The sequence below is a fragment of the Juglans microcarpa x Juglans regia genome, chromosome 1S (assembly GCF_004785595.1).
Source record: "Juglans microcarpa x Juglans regia isolate MS1-56 chromosome 1S, Jm3101_v1.0, whole genome shotgun sequence".
Taxonomy (NCBI): Eukaryota; Viridiplantae; Streptophyta; class Magnoliopsida; order Fagales; family Juglandaceae; genus Juglans; species Juglans microcarpa x Juglans regia.
In genome coordinates this window covers 19,700,669-19,717,488 of record NC_054595.1, presented here as the reverse complement: position 1 = coordinate 19,717,488, position 16,820 = coordinate 19,700,669, and the positions used below count along the sequence as shown (strand labels likewise).

The 16,820-nt window shown below is 36.0% G+C and overlaps 1 protein-coding gene across 1 annotated transcript; it reads left to right on the top strand.

The window, feature by feature from the left end:
* Positions 1 to 8,596: 8,596 nt before the first annotated feature.
* On the top strand, positions 8,597 to 15,746 carry LOC121246782 (mitogen-activated protein kinase 15-like). The gene is made up of 10 exons (XM_041145063.1): positions 8,597 to 9,437; positions 10,639 to 11,047; positions 11,209 to 11,336; positions 11,481 to 11,540; positions 12,490 to 12,639; positions 12,755 to 12,910; positions 12,993 to 13,204; positions 13,677 to 13,778; positions 13,898 to 14,058; positions 14,927 to 15,746. Exons 1-10 carry the CDS (start codon positions 9,414 to 9,416, stop codon positions 15,214 to 15,216), a joined length of 1,692 nt encoding a protein of 563 aa, XP_041000997.1. The 5' UTR covers positions 8,597 to 9,413; the 3' UTR covers positions 15,217 to 15,746.
* The last annotated feature ends 1,074 nt before the right edge of the window (positions 15,747 to 16,820 follow it).

The window sequence follows — 16,820 nt, the reverse complement described above, 5'->3', positions numbered from 1 at the left end:
CCACCAACCCACGCGTCTTTGAAGCACCTGTAAGAAGATTTTGGTCATCGATTGACATGGCGCGGCCTAGGATTGTACAAAAACGACCACACCGGTCATCACCGACGTGAACTGGTCATCAAATTCCAAAATCGATAGAGAACCAGTTGGCTAGTAGCAGAAAAATATGAAAATCAATATCAGCCGATTCGATCCCGGTTCAAACCAGCCGAATATATTATATGTATATAAAATGACATCATTTTATACCTGACATTTATAAAATATATATATATATATATATGAAACAGTGTCGTTTTGACTAGGATTTAATAAGCCCACCCCCTCCCCTCTCTCTTCTTCTTTTTCTCGATTCTTTTTCTTTCTTCAGAGTATCTCTCCTCTCTCACATAGTCACACGTAGCCCCAACGCCCTCCGTTCCCCTCTTCCTTCACAGCGCCACCTACCGGAAATCGAAGAACCAATCGAAATCATGCCAACATCGAGACTGCCAGTTTGCTCCCCCTTAATCGGCCGGTTCTAAACCTTTGAGAAATACGTTGGTTCTGATCGAAAACGCACCCACAACGTAGATTTTCACCCCTAGCGCGACCTATCAGGACTGGGCTCCACATAAAACTTGTTAAATGAGTGATATTAAAGATAAAAGGCAAGTGGAAACAACCAGCTCCTTTTAAAAAACACTACGAAAATGATTTTTATTGTTTTATTTTAAATCATTATTGAAATGCCTTGAAAACAGCTTCCTTTTATTCTTATTTGTACTTGCTCTTGAAAGAAAAAAAGAAAAAGTGGGGTTTCACTATAAAAGAATTTTTTTAATACTTTTTCAAGCTGAGATCTATTTTTTTACAAAAAACTTACGCAAATTTTATCTATTTAAAACTTGTAGAAATCATTACTCTTGAATTAATAATTGTTCATGCGAGATAATACATGGCACACTAGAGCTATAAATGTGTTTTTTAAATAGTTTCTGAGCATGGAAATGGAGCATATGATCCTTTACCATTTTTAGATCATGTAAAAATGCCAAGCATGAATCTCCTCTCTCTAAACATCCCCACCTTTTTCTAAATCCACAAAAGGTGTCGATGTGTGGGGGAGGAGCTCACTCATTTGTCCCTCTCCTCGCTGATCCTCCTTTCATTTTCATGAGTTAGAAGTTATGGATGTAAAGTTTTGTTATGTTTCTTTCTTTCCTTGAGATGTAAAATTGCTGATCTACTACTTTTCGACCACCTCTTATATATACACACCTTACTATAGAATTTTTAAATCACTGATTTACAACGAGTAAGAAGTGGTGTCGTAAAAACTAAAACGGTAGGGCAAGTGTGCCTCACGTGCTGCGTATCGCCGAAACTCCAACCGCCATACATGCTGCTCCATTTGGTTCCCAAGCCTCAAATTTTCAATATTTGACCATCTACACTCATTCATATGTTGGTAAAGTTCTTCGAGTCTCTTATATGCTTGTGAAGTTATGATCGAGTTGATCCTTTGTTTCCACTTATCTAGCTGCTTTTCCTAAAGTTTGAAGTTGATGTACTCTTTCGTCCAAGTTTTCATTCATGATTTTCCTACCCCCAGGGGGAAAGGCACTTTAAATTGAGTATCCAGAGATAGAATCAGACCGATTCCCTAAATGTCTTTCTGGATATTCCTCAATGTCTTGGCTATTTACGGAACGTGAGAAGCAGATGATTATTCATTCGTTCCTTCTTCTTGTTGCTGGATATCTCGTTCGTACACATCTTCTCTTTGTTTCTCAAGCCTATAGTGAGTTACAGACAGAGTTCGAAGAGTCAATGGTATCTAATAAGTTTTTCTACTCACCTCTTCCAGTACGACGAATGCTTTCCTTAACAAGGGAATACTATATCTAAAGAGTATTAGCGTCTTATACACTTCATTTGTTCTCCCCTATTGACAGATGCAAGCTACCGTTAAGCTACTGTTGCTTTAGCTTTACTCACGTCAATAGCATATTTCTATGCGGGTTTTACCAAAAAAAGATTAGGTTATTTCAGTAAATACATTCAACCAACTCTAATCCTTTTACCAATTATGAAATCCCTTCTCTCCCACTTCACGCCTCGGAACGTACCGTTCTTATAGAGAGAGAGGCACTTTCACATCTTCATTATGATCTGTTACACCATGATTTTGAATCAGAAGAGAGATTTCAAGAAATGGCAGATATATTCACTCTATCAATAACCGAGGTGTCAAGTGGAAGTGCAGTGATGTATGCAGCTGAGGCATCCTAACAGACCGGTAGACTTGAACCTTGTTCCTGCATGACCCGATCCATTCGATCAGGCATTCGCCATCTATTTTCATTGTTCAACTCTTTGACAACACGAAAAAATTTAGAAATTGGTTAATCGGTAAAGATACATGTACTTGATGCCCCGCCCAAGAAAGAGACCCAAGTCCTAGTAGCCCTGCTAAATGGTGATTCAACATAGACTCTACATCTTGGAACCAAGCCAATTTTGGAGCAGCTTTGTGGTAATGGAACCAACCAGCAAAAAGCATTAAAGCTGTAAAGACCAATGCACCAATTGCTTAGGCAAGCTTGCAATGAAATCCATGGAAACACTTGCCCGGTCTCTCTGGTATAGGCAAGGGCTCCAACCCGCTGGTTTAGCTTGCTCCACCTTGTCCTGCTGACAAAGACGACAAGTTCTCACATACCCTTAAACCTCTTCCTCCATCTTTGGCCAGTAGTCACCTCGTGCACGTCCCCATCTATGGATCAGTTGACATTTTTCACAAATTTTACGAACCTGTGCAGTGCTGTAGCTAACGCGTTAAGTATCCCGCCTGGGGAGTACGTTCACAAGAATGAACGGCTTCCAATTAAATAAACGTTTCAATCAGTATCAGGCCTGGTCACTCTCCTGCTTGCCACCAGTTTGGTTGCTAGTTCTTTGGACTTATGAATGAGGACAGCTGCTCGCCAATCATGCACGCCTCCATGACCTTTTTGGAGGCCTACGCCCCATAGAAACTGTCTACCTGAGACTGTCCCTTGGCTCGTAGGTCCTGACACAAGGTTAGAATTCTACCTCTTCCAGAGTGGTATCTCACTGACGGCTCGGGCCTCCTTCCGCTAGAATTGGGATATCGAGAAAGAGGGTAGACCGTAGAGGATTCAACAAAGAAAAGCAAGAAAACGTAAGCCCAACAAGCTTACGTTTTTCAACTGCATCATACCGAGAGGGGTTCGTACCGAGAAGAAAATGATCCTATTTGACCACTATACATTGCTAACATCAGGAAATGGAATAATCAGGAATTTCGAGTAACCGGCCGAGCCGCTGAAGTAGCTAAAGTGGTGAGAAAAAAGCACTGCTTGCTACTTTTTATCAGAAAAGGAACCTTGATTTCACTATTCTCGTGCTTTTTTGTGTGTTAGCAAGGTGAAAGGCTCACTCGGAGTCCGTCTATGTTTCTACTTTACGAATATGATATTTTCTGGGCATTTGTTCATACTATATCTCTTATCGTTCAAAACGAATGTTAATAGTTCATACATAACATTTAATACTTCATACATATTCAAATATAAAATAGAAAGGCAGAATCGAAGTATAGTGTCGAACAAGTAGGTGTAACTATGGAGTTCTATGGCGGCGAACTGAATGGAGTCAGATCATGTGGTATTTTCTCAGATTTTGTGCGTGTGATACATGTTCCTTCTATTTCTCCAAGCAAAGCTCTTCGCAGTAAGGGTCGGAGAAGGGCAATCACTCATTCTTAAAACCAGCATTCTCAAGACCAAAGAGTTGGGCGGAAAAAGGGGGGAAAGCTCTCCATTCCTAGTTCTCCTGTAGCTGGATCCGTCTCTTCTTTTGTTTCAGTTTATTCACTGATCTGAACTTAGCACTTGTTTTCTTATTTATTCCAGGGGTGGCAGCGTTCTTGAATGAAGTCTATCCGAATCGAATTAGCACTTCTCAGATCAGGCTAGGCCTCTTCAGCTGAGCTGGGCTATCATTTTTTTTTTCAATTGGAAATTTTCAATTGAAAAAAAAATCCAGCCCCTCTCACGGTGGAAGAACAGATAATGACTATTTATACTGGAACGAATGAATCATTTCTTCAGACAGAAGAAGATTATGTAAACACTTACTCGAAATCTCTATAAGCTACGCCCCCTTTGTACAATCATGTGATGAAATATCATAAAAATATTTTATCCCCGAAGCGTCGTAGAGAATTGAGAATTCAAATTTTTTTGAATTATAGGTATATAAACAGTATCTATAGAACTTTCGAATTGTATCTCTTCGAAAGCAATATTGAAGTTGAAAAAATAAATCAACTAATCGTTTGAATCATTGTTTCAGAGTTTATTGAAACTGCAGATTCTTGCATTCTAACTAATACAAACATTGAAGAATTGCTGGTACTAGCAACTTCTTTTTTTCCTTTTTTGTTATTAAGAGACAATTAAGAAGGCAAGTAAAGCACTAAGACAAAGCAGCAATAAGACAAGTTTAAGACAATCTAGTAAAGGGCAAGTAATGGTTGAGAGTGAGTAAAGCTAAAGCAACAGTAGTATTTACATCATTTGTAGGTGCGGCTAATTCCCCATGAGGTAATTGTATGATTTTCCAAGGTAAAAGAGCACCTGACCAATCGATTTCGATTCTTGAATAATCCACATCACTTCTGCTTCGATTGTAACAAAAGATTCACTTTTTATGTGGAAAAGGCCCGTGTCAAAAGAGGCACTTTTTTCGAATTTGAGCAAATGATATATTTGGAAACAATATCTTTATTCGCATTTGAAGTGCGAATTTGGAGTGGACTCTCATGTTGATTCGAATGAATCATCTTTTCCGCGGAGGTAAATCTTTGCCTGCTAGGCAAGAAAGAACTTTTTTCGTAAAATCTCATCTACTAATAAGTTTCTAGTCCAACACAGACCTAAAAGGACAATACACGGGATGGGTAGAAGAATTTGTGACAAAAATTCTTTAGTTCAAATCTTTTTGAAAAAAAAAAAAGAAAGCGGGATTCCTGATTATTCAGAACTTAATCGAATCATATGTATGGGTCATTTTAATCTTGTATATCCTGCTATTCTCTACGAGTTAGCAATTTCTTTCTTTTTTTTTTTTTGTTCCTCTCTTCTCTTTGGATTGGAAAATGGAATAGTTGGTTAAATAAAAAATCCAAAGGAGGTTCATGGCCAACTGCATATTTACAAGAAGCGACTGGCCGTATTGTATGTGCAATCTTTTTTTAGTATTCCGAAGAAGTAATTGATTGAGCAGTTGACAGATAATCCAGTGGACCAAATGATACAATCAAAGCAAAAGTTCCTAGATTCATGTAGATATAGAACAGCCTGATCAAACTAGAAGTTACCAAGGAACCATGCATAGCACTGGTTACATCAACCTACTAGAAAAATGTTATGGTAAAACTTCGTTTAAAACGATGTGGTAGAAAGCAACGTGCAACTTGAAGGATATGGTCTATTTATTTGTTAGTGAATAGACCATAGACCAATTCTCCATTTTATTTGGGAGTATTGAATACACCCATAATTCTGAGTTTCATGTTCTTTCTACCAAGAGACATGTCAAATCTGGAATCCATGTTGTATATTTGAAAGAGGTTGACCTCCTTGCTTTTCTCATGTTACAACCCTCTTCCTGCTGAGCCCCCTTTCTTCATATCCATATGATTGAGTCCTTGGATTTTCGAAATAGTGTAAAAAGAAGTGCTTCGAATCATTGCTATTTGACTGAGAAGAGTACCTCTGAATTTTCTTTTTCTTTAAAAGACGAATGAGATAAAAAAAAGGCCAACATTGAGGCAAACAATGCAATAGCTTCGGTTAGAGCAAAGCCCTTCTTAGAAAGCACTAACTTAGTGCAACAACAAAAGCGGCAAAAAAAACAGCAGCGATACTACTGGAAAGGACGGTTTCAATATTTTCCATACGTAATCCTTTGTATAAACGTCCGGGGTTGAGCCTTGGGATTTGACGGCAGACTTAAAAAGCCACCTACAGACGCTTTACGTCCAGAATGTACCGTTCTTATAGAGAGAGAGGCGCTTTCACATCTTCTCAGCCCGAAATGGCTGGGAAGAGGAAAGGTTTATATGGAGTAGAAGATAACGAACTTCTTTAACCACAACAATCGATTCATAGCTGCCGTAGAAACCTTTAACAAACCTCTTAAAGGGTTGCCGACCAAAACATCCTTATGATTCGTCTTTTCTTAGAACATTTTTTTTTATATACTTTTTAACACCTAAGATAAGATTTTTTGAAGTGATTATAGAGGTCTCCAACCCTTATTTATTGTACTTTAAAATATTGTAACGAAATTAATCACACAAGATAAAGAAATACTAAGCATATGCAGTTAGGTCCTATCTGGATACAGAAACAATTTCATTTTATCTTATGTTATCATCATAATTTTTCTAAATTTTTATATAAAATATAACAAACAATTCAACTATTTCATATCTCAAAATAATAATAATATTAAAAAATAATATTATAATAATATTTTATTTAATTTTTATCTAAAATTATCTCATCTTACTATTTATTAGTGCCCTTAGCAAAGGACGAGCTTGAACCACTTTGTGAAAAGCCAAAAAAAGATTTTATTCAATCGATCCAAGATTATGTTTTAATATTTTAGTTAGTGCGATTTGTTGTTTAGATAGAAAGCTTGATTGGTTTTTTTATTTTGATCCGATCTTATTAATGGCATACGTGCCAGCTAACAAGTTTGTCACGCCTGCAGCAATGGCCATACTGATGTGCGTTCTAGTTGCCATGTTGGACGGCCACGTCACATCCCCAATTGCCAAACAAAATCCACTGCAATATTATTTTATTTTACTTTTAAGAAAATTATACATTTACAACTCAAAATGGCGTGGCAAAAAATCCATATTAAACGGCTGAATAATTGTTTAGGTTGATATCATTTGATTTGTGTGAAAAATTTTAGAAAATACTATTTTCATTTTTTTAATAGTGTTGTTAATATAATACATTAAATTGTAAAATTATTTTTATTTTAACGTATATTTAATATCTTCTTCAAACAGAGTAACAAATCCTTATTTACAATCCAACTCTCCTTTGACAATGCTCGAGCCCCAACACTACCCTTCTTAGATGTTATAATTTTCTTAACATTCCGAGGTTCTATCTTACACTCACCCCTTATCTTACTCTTCCATCATACGAAATCGTGTCAATTTATATTTTTATAAAATCTTTTTGTAACTATAACATTTTTATAAAAATTATTGTGATGGCATCCAATCTTACTTACATTTTTATAAATATTTTCATTTTTTCAAAATTCCAATATACAATATGAATGGGTTACCCTCTACAAGTAATTTAAGAAGGTAAAATGACATGACGATAGACACAAAAATATAATGATATGGATATGAAACATTAAATTATAACTCGGTGCATATTTTATAGCTACCAATTCAATCAAAGATTCCCATTTGGAGATCCCATGTAATGCACATGCAACCATGGAGTGGGAATCTTTCTCCAATGCTATTAGTTTAATTTCAATGGATATAGACTCCTCTTGCAACAGCAGCATCGTTGGATTAATTTATTCCCAACAAATTAAATTGTGGGTTGGGGGAAAATTAACAAAATAAATAAATAAATAAATGTATTTCATGGTTAGAAAATTATAAGAATAATGTTAAATACAGTCATGGGTTGTTAAAGCGTCACACACTCTTTTTAAAAAAGAGTAGAATCCACCATTAAAAAAATATTATTTTCATATGAGTTTATATTTACTCATTTTTTTAAAATAAAATACATAATACTTACGCACTCTATGACTACAAATATCATTTTTCAAAAATTACAAACAATGCTTTTATACATATAAAAAAGCAGAACAACTAGAGAGTCAGATATGAATAACAAATAAGAGGTGCTACTCTGTCGCTTGAGTAGCCTCGCTCCAAGTGACCGCTAGGCCAACTTGACATTTCTATTTTTTTTAATTATATTTTGTTATCATTTTAAAATCTTTTAAAAAATATATATAAATTATCAATACATTAATAGTTAATTCCTTAACTATTAAATAAAAAAAATTAAAATTAAAATAAAGAAAGGTCAAATTTAAGTGTTATTTTCCATAACAAATATACTATATTTTACTAATAGGGAAATGGATAAGATGTTACGGAGAAAGGACTAACAAAATCTTTGATGATTTCACCGTATATATTGACTAAAGAAAATTTCTTGATGGTATCATGCATCGAGCCGAACTCTTTAAAGAATTTCTTTCTAATTGTTCTGAAAATTGTCAAGAATTTAACAAGCAGGAAGTACGGTCCTTGTGAAATTGATGCGCAAAAAAAAAAAAACTTGACGATACTAAAACCAAAACGACGAAGAAGTAAAGAGAATTATGGAAAATTGGTTCAACATGTGTGGGCGTGGCAAAGAGGTCTCTCTCCAAGACCCAATTGGCAATTGATAATGCGCCTCTCCCGATCCCACTGCTTAATTTCTTTCTCTGTTTTGCTTTTTGTTTTTTTGCTTTTGATTACTTTATGTCTTTATCTAATCAAACAAGTTTCATTTCGTCCCTTCTCTCTATGCTCCAAAAAGCTTTCAACTTGGGGTACATTTTCCCGAAATTTTCCATCTCTCTCTGTCTGGGATCATCCGAAAGCCTTTCAGAATTTCCTGTCACAAACCGCAATCATTCTGCCACTTCTATTTATACTTTTCAGCACCAAAAGAAAAAGCACGTCCATTCTGCTCTGGAAACCTGGTTTCCTCCTATATACCAATACATACATATGCTTAGTGTATATGTATATAGATATATATATTTCCCAAGACGTTAGAGATTATCGCCATTTTTGATCCAGCCAAAGTTATTATTTTTTATCCAGCTACGTTAGACAATCGTCTTAGAAAGACTCACGCTTCTCTGTATGATCCGCTGCCTCTTCGTCTCCAGCTACATTTAGAGACGTCCGCCAAGTTTATTGGCCGTTCAATGTTCCTTTTCCTTTCTTCTGCATTAGATTCAGTTTTGGCTAGAAAATAAGTCTTTATTCGTTAGTTCAACCCCAAAAGTTTCTATCTTTACTCTAAGACTCCTTCTGCCGTTTCTGGCTTCACCTTTTGTTTCTTTTGTTTTTCCTCACCACCACCTTTTGTTGTTGTTTTTAATTTCTTTCCTGTTGATCTAGACGTTAGAGTTCCAGTTTAAATTATTAAGGTGATTCGAGTTTCTGGGACATTGAAATTTCTCTCGGTTTGATCTGGGTGGGTTTTGAGTGTGAAATCAAGGCCTTAGATGCGCCATTCGTTTATTGCTTTAAAGGATTTTAATGCTTTGATGCCAAGATGCAGCGTGACCAGAGAAGAAAGGTAAATTTACAGCTTCTGTGTACATTTACTTGTATTATTGGTTCAAGATCGAGTGAGTATGAAGATTCAAGACATGCTTTTGTATTTGTTGTATCTAATTTTAAATGGAATCAAATCGCTCTCGTTCGACAGGAATTTTTTTTTTCTTATGCAATTCATTAATATATTCTAATTTGTATGGTCCATTTTTAACGGGATGCTTTTTATATTGCGGGTATGATTCCCGAGGATGGAACAGAAAAACCTATACTGTTCATTGTTCAGCTTCTATGCCAGATGCTATGCCATTGCAGTTTCGTGGGAGGTCCCACTAGATTACTCGTCATATGAAAATTGAATGGTTTACACTTTTTAATCTTGTTTTCTTTTTAAGGATTAGTTTGGGATTGAAAATCTGGCGTGAGAATTTTTTCTTTTTTTTCCAAGGCAAATTTCGAGGAGGGCATTTTAGCCAAGTTTAGGAGGGGATTACATATATAGATTTTTGGACTTTGGTTACCTTTTTATAGATTCATTATCTTACTTACCTTTTTATATGGGCCATGGAAATAAGCAACCTCTAATATCATGTTCTTATCCTCTCTCTCTTCCTTTTCAAAATTGTCAGTTCTGAAGTTACTATGGGATCTTGAAATTCTATTTCTTGCATTGTTCTCATTGTGAGAATCAGCAATGATGTCCTTTTAGTGATTGACTGAGTCGTGCTCCCTTGTCATCTAGTTCTGCTGTGGTTTCACAGTTTATAACAGTTATAATTCCTTCACCAAGAAGGGGCGAAAAACAGCTGACATTGTCTTATAGATCACTTATGAAGCATTCTAGTAATCAATTTGACGAGGTTGAGCATATTGGGGCAGACATTTCTTCTGATACTTACATTACATCAAGCGTGAAAGTTAAGTTAAACTGTAGGTGTCGTATTATAGATGCCTGATGCCAAATCAGTTATTGCATACTAAGTCTGATGACCATTAATAGTTTTTCATTGACCATTTCCTCTCTAGGTAAACTATTATGTGGGCTATCAGTGTTAAATCTTGTTGATAGTAGGCATGTTTATAGTCAGCGGTACATATGTCAAACTGTTGTAAATTGGGTTTAGCAGAGGCATATTTTTAATCAAATTATGTTGCAGATCATATAACTACATTTTTCTATTTCTGCTGGTGATCAAATTGTATGATTGAATGTGGTGATGCAGTCATCGGTGGATGTGGACTTTTTCACGGAATATGGTGAGGGGAGCAGGTACAGAATTGAGGAAGTAATTGGGAAAGGAAGCTATGGCGTTGTTTGCTCTGCATATGATACACACACTGGAGAGAAGGTCGCGATTAAAAAAATAAATGAAATCTTTGAACATGTCTCTGATGCAACTCGAATCCTTCGTGAGATTAAACTTCTTCGACTTCTGCATCATCCTGACATTGTGGAGATCAAGCACATCCTCTTACCTCCATCCAGGAGGGAGTTCAAAGATATATATGTTGTTTTTGAACTCATGGAGTCTGATTTACACCAGGTTATTAAAGCAAATGATGATTTGACGCGAGAACATTATCAGTTCTTTCTTTATCAACTTCTTCGTGGCTTGAAGTATATACACACAGGTCATAATCCTATAGTTTAACTGTAGTGATTTTACTAGCTACATGTTTCCAACATGGTTACATTTTCGATATAGCATATGCAAATGTATATACCACAAAGGGTTACTAATTGTTCCAAGACTGATATATATTTTTCTCTTGAATATTTGATTGTCTTGTAGCAAATGTCTTTCACCGTGATCTAAAACCCAAAAATATCTTAGCAAATGCTGACTGCAAACTCAAAATCTGTGACTTTGGTCTTGCAAGGGTAGCTTTTAATGATACACCCACTGCTATATTCTGGACGGTAATTTTCTCCCCCAAGAAAACAAATTAACTACTGTGATTTTTATGGAATTGGACTTGTGGAAATTATTATGTATTTAGTCACCAAGGGCTAGTACTTATCCAATATCTATATCAAATTGATTATTTTAAATCATGGATGCAGGACTATGTTGCAACACGTTGGTACAGGGCTCCTGAATTGTGTGGATCCTTTTTTTCAAAGGTGCAAGAATTATACCTCATTGCCTTTGCTTGGAAGCTGCATAATCTTACCTCAGAGATTCTGATTTTTCTTCTGTTGCAATTATGGAGTCATTACCATCCTTTTATATTGTTAAAGTCTTCTGTCCAATAATTTGTTTTCATCATTTCATTCTCGTTGCTCCCCTTTTCAAGGGAGTTTTGTGAACTACATATCATGTACATTTTTTTATGTCCATCCCATCCAATGAATAACACTTTTATCTATCTTGCACCCTCTTCTCGCCTTGCCTGGCTTCTTAGCCTCTTTCTTAATGTTTAGAGCAAGAAGCGGAACTACAAGATGTTTCACTTACTAGTCACGTTTGTGTTATACAATTTGGATTGCTTCACTCTGGATTGGACTTTGTTGAACATATTTTTTCTTTAGAGCTATGATCTGGAACATTTTTAAGAACCACATTTGAGATAGATTTAAAGTAATTATAGTAAATTGTACAAGAAACTCGACCAAATGTTCGTATTTAGTAAATTGGGTACATGGCATGTGTTTGGAAAGATTAGGTATAAATTGTGCACGCTGTTGGAAAAATTGGTAAGACTAGTGAACTTGCTTTATACTCCCATGAAATCATCGCTTAAACAACCAATGAGAAGAACACCTAAGGCTCAAGCTCCCATCTGTTGAGGCAATTACTCTGAAGGGTTTATGAAAAGCACTTCACAGTTTTCTGATTATCCTCTCAATGATTGACAAGCTTTTTTAGCCAAGGTTTTACCCATATAGTTTATTTCCCCTACAATCCTAATACCAAGGATTTTCAATTCGACCAATTCCTGAAAATCACCTTACCTGTAGTTCCTTCTGAAATGATATTATGAATAGATTATTACCTGCTGATAGTTTCATTGCTATTATATATTTTGCAATCTCAATGTCCTCTCCTGAGCATAAAGTGTTTTGTTTCCAGTATACACCAGCAATAGATACATGGAGCATTGGATGCATCTTTGCGGAACTTTTGACTGGAAAACCTCTTTTTCCTGGAAAAAATGTCGTTCATCAATTAGATCTGATGACTGATCTGTTGGGAACGCCATCTGCTGAAGCCATTGCCAGGGTTTGTTTCTCATTCTTGACATGGATTTGAATCCGTTATTGTGCATCATTGGTTCTGTTGCATGTCTTTATCCATAATGATTATATCTACCTAACTGTTGGTATTACCCAAATAGGTACGCAATGAGAAGGCTCGGAGATACTTAAGCAGCATGAGGAAGAAGAAACCCATTCCCTTTTCCCACAAGTTCCCAAATGCAGATCCACTTGCACTCCGTTTATTAGAAAAAATGCTGGCATTTGAACCCAAGGATCGACCTACTGCCGAAGAGGTAAAAATTTCCATGCCTCTTCTCTTGCTCTTTAGAATCCATCTTTCCTTCTTAGAGAGCATAATGTGTTTCGTGTTGTCAGGCTCTTGCTGATCTATACTTTGAGGGCTTGGCAAAGGTAGAGAGGGAGCCTTCTGCTCAACCAGTTACAAAGATGGAATTCGAATTTGAGAGACGAAGGATAACAAAAGAAGATGTACGAGAGCTTATATACCAAGAGATTCTGGAGTATCATCCAAAGATGCTGAAAGAGTACCTGGAGGGAGCAGAGCCAACAAGCTTTATGTATCCAAGGTATTCCTTTCTAAAGTTGGTATGAACCCCCGACCCATATTTTGTTGTCTTGCAAACAAATTTCATACCATCATATTGATTTCCTTGCCTGTGGCCATGACGGTTAGATCACATACTTATTTTGAGATATTGGGCCTTTTTTTTATTATGCTTAAGGTTTATTGTTAAACGTACCTTGGTCCTACTTTTACAATTTGAATGCACATGCCTTTAACATCCTGGCTTTGTTTGATTTTTCTAAATTGAATTTACTATGGAATGTGAATTCTGCTAAATTGTTTTCTGGTTGGTGATTCTAGAACATAATTCAATTAAATTTATACCGATAAAAATTATGGGACTCAGGGCCCCCAAAATGAATCCAAATGCAAAGATGCTATGGCACCATACTGTGCTCAGAATATTTTCAAGTTTGCACTAATTTGTCAACGGTGTCCTAAGTTCAATTTGAATATTTTTTTCCCTCAAGCAGTGCTGTTGACCATTTTAAGAAGCAATTTGCTTATCTTGAGGAGCATTATGGAAAAGGCAGTCCTGTTGCTCCACCTGAGAGGCAACATGCATCATTACCCAGGTGCATTGCTAAAATCCCTTTTTAGGGTGTCTCTCGTGTTTCCTCCTAAATCCTTCTGTGGGGCTGCCTACTATCCATATTTTGCTTTGTCTAGTCTGATAAAGGGGTTGTACCTGCAGGTCATGTGTATTATATTCAGATAGTGCAGTACAAAATTCAGCCGAGGTTGCAGATGATCTCTCCAAGTGTTCCATCAAAGAAATTGAGAAGTCACATACAGAACGGACTTGTGGGATTCCTATGACACAGCTTCCACTACAAGTTCCTCAAAGTATCCAAGGTGTGTATTCTGTAGCTATTGCGTATCATTTACATCTTTTTGTAATTATTTCCTTGTTTGCTCTCTCTTTTGAGTGGAATGGTGTTATAAAAGTGTGTGAACAAGTATTCTGGTAAGATTCTCTTCATTCTTGTTCTCCCATGGTTGACAAATACTTGCACATGAGTTTCTTCCATCTCTGTTGGTTTTTATTTTTCTTTAATATTTTGGATGTGTTTTACTAAATATGCAAGCAACAAAATGTAGATAATGCTGGAATACAGCTGTCATAGGCCTCCCATCTTACGTTTTGCAGTTGAAACTCAACTCAGCTTAGTTTTGATCTGATATAAATTGCACTCGGGTTTATGGATCCTCTTCAACATCTTTTGAGGATCAATTCATATTAGAGGACTGAGCTTAGCCTATAATACAATTATCTTACAGAAGCATGTGTGCTGACATGATGGTGATGGAAGTGTTGAACTGATAACTCCAATCCTCAATCTGGAAGGGGAAATTTAAGGGTGCACCCAGAAGTCTTAGATGCATTAAATAATCCTAAAAATCCTGTCTTGAATCCACACCTTTGCCTGCTTCTGATTTAAGGTGTTTATGTATAATCCTATTTACTAGGTTTTGTTGGATTTGATTCCTAATTTTTTCTCAGTAGTTTATACTGATACATACAGATTTATACAGTTAAGAATATGTTTGTACTTGAATACAATTGTGATAAGCTAGCTCACTACTTCAAAGCTGTAACTTTAAAATTGCTGCTCTCATTTCTTGTCCCACCTCTGGTTCTCACATAACCTTAGACCATGTATACTCAGCTTATATTAATACATAGTGTACCAACTCTGATTATGAATGTACTACCCTGCAGGAACTTCTGCAAGGCCTGGGAAAGTTGGTGGTGCAGTGTTGCGGTACAACAACTGTGGAGTGGCTGCAACAGCCGAAACTCTGGAACAGCGGAGAATGGTTAGAAATCCAGCTGGCAGGACCCAATATACAGTTTCAAACTGCTCATATCCAAGAAGAAACCCGACCTGTAATAATGATACGGGTGCAGATGATGGGGTTGAAAGCTCTAATGGGCTGCAGCCAAAGCCTCAGTACATGGCAAGGAAAGCTGCTGCAGCACAAGGTGGACCTGGGGGTAACTGGTTTTGATTCCGTGATGTTCATTTTGTGCTGATCTCCTGCCTTCTTGATATTATCTTACTGATTTTGTGGGATAATGAATCACACCTGATCCCAGATTGATCTGCACAATTAACTCTCCAGCTTCGACAACATAACTCCATCGGTATTATGAACTGGCATAGGTGCTTGGAAAGTGGAACATTCATCGGTGAAGTGGCTGCTACAAGTTGCAATTTGCATTGATATTTTTACATTTTCATGGGGTTCACGAGCACTCTTGTCCTTGTACTTGCTCTCTGATTCATAGCAGAAAGCAAGATATGGCAGATGCGCATAGTCATGGATAGGAGAAGGCAAAGCTATCGATTGACTTCCAAGTCAATTTGTTTTGCTCTCATTCTTTGCAAGGAAATTAATATTTTCTTTGGTTCTGCATAACTGTAGGTTGTATATTGTACTCCAAACAGGGATCTTTATTCACTAAAACATCCTGAGCAGTGAAATTTGTTGCAATAACTGGATATAGTGATATTTTTCTATAATACACATTTAGTACCTGTCTGTATTTGCATTTACATTGCTGCTTCTTCATGAGCCAATTTTAGAAAAGAAATGCCTGATAAATGCATCAAGTGGGGAATCGACCATCTGCATGATTCCTTGCTAAAAAAGTTCGACAGTAAAAAAAAAATGGTAGTTTGCAGTTGTTATTCAGGTTTTTTTTTCATTATTATATCTATTTCTCAGTAACTTATGCTCTTAATACCAATACGTTTTGAACCTACTGTTCAATCAGCTCCCAACACCTGTGGAGTGTTCACTCATTTATTCAGGTGAATGAATAATGTTATTTGTAACACAACACCATTGATGTGATATCCATATATTCAAAGTTATATTTTGTTTTTGATCCTAAAATATATTTACTCTTACAGTATTAAAGTGGTAATGTACATATTGTTATCCAATATTTATTTCTATTGACTATAAAACAAAGAGAGATGCTTTTCTTCATCTTTTTGTTGATATATTTTAAGAGAAATGATATTTACAGTCGTGGACTCGTGAGTACGTGAACGTGTGCAATCTTTTTGAAAAAACGTGAGTAAATACAATATTTACATAAAAAAAATTAATTTTTTAATAATAAATTTTACTCTTTTTCAAAATGATTGTATAGTACTTACGCATTTCACGTTTGTATCTAGCATTACTCATATTTTAAACTATTTTGTTATTTAGATAGTTGAGTTTGTATATTAAATTACTTATCGATATTGATATGTAAGACATTCATTTAATGAAATTATGCGAATAAAAGATGAAAATAATTTGTAAAATAGATGACCTTCTTCTTCTCTCAAAATTATTTTTCTTTTATATTTTTTTCAATTAAAAAAGTTGTTGATATGTCATTTAGGTCAATCATTTCTTCATTGAAAAATCATTAGATAGGATAGGAAATGCTTGGGCCACCATGAGCCAGCTATGATGAAATTTAATAAGCTTTGAAGACTCAGCCAATGGCATTTTTATTTATTTTTAATTAATAATAAGATCCAGATAATCCTTTGTATTGCACGTGTTTTATCCTTGTCAAAAGACAGCACGCAAGAGCAACTTTGTCCCTA

Excerpts from the sequence above, each read along its gene's own strand:
- LOC121246782 (XM_041145063.1), top strand. The coding sequence starts at position 9,414 with ATGCAGCGTGACCAGAGAAGAAAG. Across the intron at positions 9,438-10,638 it reads AGCGTGACCAGAGAAGAAAG|TCATCGGTGGATGTGGACTT; the intron begins GTAAATTTACAG and ends GTGGTGATGCAG. Across the intron at positions 11,048-11,208 it reads CTTGAAGTATATACACACAG|CAAATGTCTTTCACCGTGAT; the intron begins GTCATAATCCTA and ends ATTGTCTTGTAG.